At 40.2% G+C, this 7,353-nt stretch overlaps 1 protein-coding gene across 1 annotated transcript; it reads left to right on the top strand.

Moving 5' to 3' along the window:
- The first annotated feature begins 1,305 nt into the window (after positions 1–1,305).
- Positions 1,306–6,640, top strand: mlec (malectin). Its single transcript, XM_075469093.1, has 6 exons — positions 1,306–1,599; positions 2,041–2,251; positions 2,726–2,904; positions 3,170–3,346; positions 5,170–5,227; positions 5,423–6,640. The coding sequence occupies exons 2-6, from the start codon at positions 2,059–2,061 to the stop codon at positions 5,665–5,667; spliced, it is 852 nt and encodes a 283-aa protein (XP_075325208.1). The 5' UTR covers positions 1,306–1,599; positions 2,041–2,058; the 3' UTR covers positions 5,668–6,640.
- The last annotated feature ends 713 nt before the right edge of the window (positions 6,641–7,353 follow it).

Below are 7,353 nucleotides of genomic sequence, written 5' to 3'. Positions count from 1 at the left end.
TTTTATTACAGATGTGGCAGGGGAAAAAAGGCACATAAGGTAGTTTTTATTATATACATAATGTTTTTTGTGGAAAGACACTGCTTTATTTGGGTAGCTGTGACACAAAAAAGTGTAAAATAACTGCAGTCACTTTTTCTTTTAAAACAGTTGAGAATTATGCACAGCTAAAGCTAAACATATATTTTTAAAATGTGAAATGTAAAGACACGTGTTTATTTTAAAACCTGCTCTAAATGCTGCTTCATGGGCCTCTTCTGGTAAAAAAACAAACAAAAAAAACATGGTTGCAGGTGGCACGTACAACAACAAATATTTGCACATGTGCTAATGCGAACTCTGTGGTAACAAAGTGACTTTTTGTGCATTTGATTTTTCTGTAATATCAGGCCAAAAAATTTCAAGCACCAGCTACTGACACAAATTTTACTACAGTGTAAGCGACTGGGCTTCACTTCAAAGATAGGGGGTACTTTTACGTATACTCGCCAACGCAATGTTTGATAAAAATGGAATACCTGCCGTCCACAGTGGTATTGCTGTTGCCATAGAAACTGTATCCATTTTTTTTTTCTGTTAAAAATTTTCAAGTGCACAGTCTGCGCGTTGCGTTGGACTCTCCTGATTGGACAACAATTGGACCATACCATTTTGGAAAAATGGGAGGGGGCTGGGGGTGTGACTTTTTCCTTTAAGAACACGTGTAATCATACTGTAGGTCATGAAATATGCTTCAATCCGTTAAATTAATCGTTGGAAAAGCGGTAAATACATATATTGATATCTCGCTTTTACATAGAGCCTGTCTTCTAAGAAAGTTTAGAGATTTATATTTAAACCGCAGAAAAAAACCCAGAACAGTAAAAAAAAATAATAATGACAGGAAATTAACAAAAACGCTCTTGTCAGCAAAGTTTATCTGAAGTTCAGCAGGTTTCTTGCCCCTGGGTTACTCACTTTCTAATTTTGTTTCGCGAGTAACACGCTTCTCATAAACTGTCTCCGTCATGGAAAACGTACACATTGTTGGTTTTCGTGGATGTCATTTTTGGCTCGATCATTCCGTCTGGCCATAGAAGCGATCAGGGAATGTAAAGATCAAAATCCGCACTTTGGCGTGGAAAAGAAATCCACATCTGCCGTCTGGCAAAATCATATCTATTACTTGAATACTCTGCATATCTCTTATGGTGTCAATATGATGGCCTTTTTATTTTAAGTACTCAAAATCGTATTTCTAAAAAAGCAGAATGTGATTGGTCTATCGTTAAATAGATCAAGAAGCCTTAACTGGAGTGTGTGATTCGACAGATTGTCTGCCACTCATTGGTCATGGGAAATCTAAGGTTAGGTAGTGCTGTTCCGCCCCCTGTGAACTGGCAGCCGCTGTAGCTAGCAGCAGAGCAAATGTTAATTCGGATATACACATTGAATGAAAGTCAGTGTGGAAGGTTGTGGCCAGCTGCAGCCGAGTATATCTGCATAGTGTGAAGTTATCTTACAGTTTAGCTTGTAGACGCCTGCTGAGGCTGTGCCAGTAGAAATACGGTTGATACACACTGTCAAAAGATAGGTTGAAGGAATTTGTGGAAGGGGAAGGTAAGAGACATTTGCATTTACGTTAGCCAGGCTTTCATTAACCAAGAATTTCTGGTTAGACAGGTAGGTTAGCTAGATTGCCAAGCTAACCAACCAACGTTACTTGCTGCTAATTCCACTTTATATTTTGTTGCTTTTTCAGTTGATAACTAGGCGATTTGTCATACATTTGTCAACGTTTAGTTGGAGTGCTTGCTAACAATTTAACTGTCATTTTCTGCATCTGTGCAAATGCTACCCGGTACTGGTACTGTTAACGTTAGCATACTGGCTAACGTACGGATATCATGTTTCATTTCACTAAGACACGCTGGCTAGCCCCTTTGGCTAGCTAACCTTGTGTGCTTAATGTTACATGCGGAAGGGCTACTTGGACACATTAAAGTTTAAGCCGCACTCAAGCGGATACCGACGCTAACTGTCTCTGTTGTCAACGAGCAGACTGTGCGGTGTGAGGCAATGCAGCCGCTACTCGTCGCCGGGCTGGTCGCAGCAGTGCTGTCGCTCCTGTCCGAGCAGTGTTGGGCGGACGGCGGGGGCCCCAGCCTCGCAGATCGGGTTATCTGGGCTGTTAATGCCGGGGGTGAAACGCATGTAGACGTACACGGTATTCACTTCAAAAAGGACCCATTGGAGGGGAAACTGGGTAAAGGTGAGTGTACTGTTAATAGTGGCAATTTGCTTATAGAGTGCATGTCTTGCCGGGCTTCACCTGCAAGGTGCTGGCAAGAGTGACGTTACAGAGGTAGAAGGTGTTTCCAGCAGAAACCTCTGCATGCTGTGGCTTCCGCAAGTGACTACAAACTACTGACGAGTCAGCATAGAGAGCTGCAGTCCCGCCCCTTTCCACATATAAAGGAAGCAGGTGCTTATATGATCAGATAGATCGCTTGAAGCAATTTCTGCCTCAGTTTATCAGGCAAAGATACAGTTATTGCAGGTTTAAGGGGCCACAGTGTGATATCATTCTATATGAGACAGAATTCCACTGAATTCAGGAAATGGTTATTGGTTGCGCAATGAGGTGCTTTGCTTGACACAAAACTTACTTTTCCAGTGTTGCTGTCATTTCAGAGGTCTTTTTCAGCAAAGTTCGCATTGAGCCTGATGTTTTTCTCCTTTGTAGCATCTGATTATGGGGTGCGTCTGCCAATACTGCGCTCCAGTCCAGAGGACCAGATCCTGTACCAGACAGAGCGTTACAATGAAGACACTTTTGGATATGATGTTCCTATTCGTGAGGAAGGAGACTACATATTAGTCTTGAAGTTTGCAGAAGTTTACTTTGCACAGTCGCAGCAAAAGGTATTGTGAATAATGAAACAGTCAAATTGAAATCTGATCTCTTATTGTGCGAATGCTGCACAGTTTGAATAGGAAATTTGCTAAATGTTTTCCTTCTTTAAACTTATGAGGCATTTTTTTTTTTTTTCCATATGCCATATATCATTTTCTTGCGCACCTTATTTTTCTGACAATGCATCAAGAGCTAATGTCTCTGCACAGTTGGTAACGTCATCCGTGTGAGTATGAGCTGTTTGTCATTACTGACTGGGGAATGTTTCACTAGGTGTTTGACGTCCGTCTAAATGGCCACATTGTGGTGAAGGACCTGGACATCTTTGATCGAGTGGGACACAGTACTGCTCACGATGAGATAGTGCCCTTCTCCATTAGACGAGGCAAGCTGAGTGTGCAGAGAGAGGTGTCCACATTCAACAACAAGCTCACTGTGGAGTTCGTAAAGGTGAGTTGTTTTTATTTCTGTGCTAACGTCACTGAGTAGGAGTGTGATGGGTTCACTTAATTTGCTATACAGATCTTCATTGATTTTATGACTGATTAAGTGAGCAGTCTCTTCCTTCATTTGGAGATATTTTATTGGTGAAAAAGATGAACGCAAAACAACAGCTTGTTGTATGTAGGGCAATCATTCAGAGGGAAGTAAATTGTTTAGCACTGTACGGTATTAAGAACTGAAGATAACTCACTCAGCTGACACTCACAGATGCTTAAGGAGTGATGGACTTCAGTAGATGACTTTGAGGATAAAGGGATTACCGAAAAGTTACTTTAGTTCATCATTGAACAATCAGCTGTTTTCTCTCATGGAAGATTTTTGATTTTACTGCATGTTGGAAAACTTTTAGAAAACGTAGGCTATTTTTACCATCCAGAATATATACAGACGGCTGTACCCTGTCTGTATAACTAGTGTTGGTTTAATAGATTTGTTTTATTATTATTGTCCAAAGTAGTCCAAATTTACTTTGGCAATGCATGAAGAGCACTGACTCAGCATCTCTTTATTTCACACACTCTGTCCTATTGTCATGTGTTACTGCATATAACATGACTCTCACTCAGAGGCTTGTTGTTGTCATTCATTTTTTTGATTTTATGGCATTTACCCCATTGCTGTGTTTCTAGGCTGTTGTTCACTGTGATTTGGGGCATATTAAACTATAAATGAATGTTCTCACAAACGCTAACCCTGTACCATTGTTGGCCTACTGAGTTGAAACGCATGTATGCTGTAAGATAGCAACCTGACACGGAACACGTTTCTGTGGTAACAATCAGCAATACCTGCTAACATATTGCAGTTGTATTAGCAGCAACAGCACAGGGAAATCACTGTAATACTGCAAAACCTTTTTTTATAAAAAAAAATTTTTTCCTTTAAGAAAATCACTGGATTTCTACCTTTTGATATTCCCTTGGTTCACCTCTTGGCTGCCTTCTCAAAAGTTGCTGTCAGCGCATTTAATATCCTGTTACATTCTATATATAATTTATAGTGTTAAAGTTAAGTGATGGAGTGGACAGAGGGCTTTGAAGCAGTGTTACTATCAGTAATCACTTTTAGTTTTAACACTCCTAGGATACTGGACCTACTTGTGGGAGAAAATAACTTTTGACTAGAGATGGATTCAGAAACTTATCAGACTGAAGCTAAGCTATAATCCAAGTGCATCTTTCTGAAGCCAAGTCTGTGTTTTTTGCCTTCTGCAGTGAAGCTGTTCAGGTTAAAAAGATTAGCTTAGTTGTCTGGTTTTTAATTAAACTATGAACCATAACCTGTTTGGCTAAACTGTTGGTCTGCACTGAGGAGAGACCTGTCAGAATGTGTACTGTGTGTAACCATTTCCACAGACTAGCTCTAAATTAGATTAGCCATGTCAGCATTTGACACATTCTTGTTCACTCAGCCCTTCTTTGCACCACTCAATCACAGTCGGAGAATATATTTTTTTACGTTCTGGAGTGACTAATCATTTGTCCGATTAGGAATATTTTTCAAGCCGTTCACTTCAATAAGTGAAAGCTTTTGGCTTGATAATGCATTTGTAGAACAAAGTCTTCGGTCTTTTAAGTAAGATAACTAAGAAGCATGTCAGGGTGCACCAGCTGTTTATAGCGGTGTTTCTTGAAAGGAAATTACAATGAACGACTGTTAAAGTTGGGTTTCATCATCACTTCTATTTGTCATCAAATTGATTTTATAAGTAACAGCTCAGTTGGACTTATGCTTACATTTGTCACCGACTAAACTGCTCTTTCTTTCAGGGTTATTATGACAACCCCAAGGTCTGCGCTCTCTATGTCATGAAGGGAACTTTAGAAGGTGAGTGGTGGGATTGCAAACATACCCTTCAGCTTTTTGCAGCTACACAAGAGTTTTTTTTGAGTAGATCATGATTTTTTAAAACTGACACTGTTGTAGGTGTGTAATCTAAGTAACTTAGCCGACTGTACCTTCTATCCTAGTTTAATTTTGACCTTCCTCATCTTAACTTTTTCTTGCCTTTTTATTTAACAGATGTACCGAAACTTCAGCCTCACCCTGGCTTGGAGAAGCCAGATGAAGTGGAGGAAGATGAGGACGACAGTGAAGGAGGTGAAGAAGGTGGGAAGAAAAAGGTCCCAACAGGTTCCAAGAACAGGGTCCAGTCTGGCCCCCGAACACCAAACCCCTACGCGGCAGACAACAGTAGCCTAATGTTTCCCATCCTCGTTGCATTTGGGGTGTTCATCCCCACACTGTTCTGCCTCTGCCGGCTGTGAGCTAAAACTAACAGCGGGGGTAGACATGTGGAGGCTGAAGTTGGACGTGGGACTATGAAGAGAGAGAGAGGGAGAGAATGGGGGAGAGAAAGTCAAGGTGGCAACAGCAGCACAGGTAAAAGCATACACACAGGAGAGAGCCCGAGGCTCGGGGAAAATCAGGACGACGGAGGACAAAAAGAGACAATATGTTTTTGGAAAGCCACTGCCAGATGAAACGCTGTTGAAAGAAAAGGAGATGTTGAAAGTGTATGCTGTGCGCTTCTTTGAATGTGTTTCGCATCCACCTCTGCTGACCCTTTTTGAACAATGTTAGTCATTTCCACTCTGAGGCTTGGCAGGATTTACCGATGCCTGTCTTCATGGGTTGAAGCCACATTTCCACGGCTAGGAGATGCTCAGGAGTGATTGTTCTCGGCCCATTTTATAAACTAAAGGCATTGTTTTGTACTGGGTGTGGCAAGAAAGCACACTTTATTTAACACTCCTGCTCAGCATCAGGTCAGACGCGTTACCTTCAAATTGAAAATGGTGCTGCTTAGAAATCGGTTGAATAGAAATTAAACCATGTGTGAGATGGTTATTGGAAATGCTGTTTCCATGTGAGAGGCTTCTGTTCTTCTCAACTAGGAAATATTTCTTTTTTTCATTTTGTTGATGTGCCATCATCTACTTGCCATAAGATGTTGAAAGATGGACGAAATTAGTCTTGAACCAGCTCTGTAGCTGGCGCTTCATTTGCTGTCTATGTCTGCTTGCCTGTACAAAAACACAGGTTTGGGTTTCACAGATTTTTTTGGTGGTGTGTGGTCAAGCGTAAAAAACAAGTTTGATATTGTAACACCGAATACAGATTCAGAATCATACAAAGTGTCCAACGGTGATCACAAATTTTTAAAATTTACATGTTGAACCCTTAAGAGAGCAGTTGTCTTTACCGAGAGGCAAGTTTATGCTGTGAAATACCTAAACTCCACTGAATAAGGATTATATTATTTACAGTGGGGTTTTTTTTTTTTTTTTTTTTTTTTTTTGCTCATACATTTATTCATTATGCATGGCTGCCTTTTTGTTTCTCCAAAGAATGCTGACTCTTTTTCTTTCTTTTTTTTTTTTTTTTAGAACATGTAAAACTTGCTGGCCTCTATAATTTGGAAAATGGCTCACAAATTTTCAGCTGAACATGACGAGGAGCGTAAAGTATGCTCATCTAAAATTGATCAAATCAGTCAATTTAAGATTTTGAGGTGTGTTTTTTTTTTTTTTTTTTTTTTTAGATTGAACAAACTGATATGCTGACTGATAGGCCATAAGCTCGACTGCCCTATCATATATTACACTTGAGTGAGCAGACTGCTCAACCTTGATGATGATAAAATAAATGAGTAGAATGAGTACAAGCTCATGCACTTGTTTCATACATCCTCCAAGTTGCTCTCTGTCCACATGCAGCTAAAAGTAAGAAAGCACAACATTAGCGCAATTAGAAAATGGCATTTACCAGGTGTTATGTGTCAACATTCACTTTTCCACATTTTTCTCTGAAGCCTTTTTCAAATCCTGTTGTCTTAAAAGTTCTTAATCTGGGCTGTACCATTTAGTAATGAAGCTGCTAGATTCGGTCTTTGGATGATCAGACTACAGGGCCATGTTGTACACTTTGACTCTGTTTAGTCTCAGCTTTTT

Source organism: Odontesthes bonariensis, chromosome 6 (genome assembly GCF_027942865.1).
Source record: "Odontesthes bonariensis isolate fOdoBon6 chromosome 6, fOdoBon6.hap1, whole genome shotgun sequence".
Taxonomy (NCBI): domain Eukaryota; kingdom Metazoa; phylum Chordata; class Actinopteri; order Atheriniformes; family Atherinopsidae; genus Odontesthes; species Odontesthes bonariensis.
The sequence above is the reverse complement of the archived record's forward strand: the minus strand, read 5'-3'. Positions and strand labels throughout refer to the sequence as shown.

Bases quoted from the DNA above. Each gene is read 5' to 3' on its own strand.
- mlec (XM_075469093.1), top strand. From the start codon at position 2,059: ATGCAGCCGCTACTCGTCGCCGGGCTGGTCGCAGCAGTGCTGTCGCTC. The intron at 2,252-2,725 runs GTGAGTGTACTG...TCTCCTTTGTAG, and splicing joins GGAGGGGAAACTGGGTAAAG to CATCTGATTATGGGGTGCGT. The intron at 5,228-5,422 runs GTGAGTGGTGGG...TTTATTTAACAG, and splicing joins CATGAAGGGAACTTTAGAAG to ATGTACCGAAACTTCAGCCT.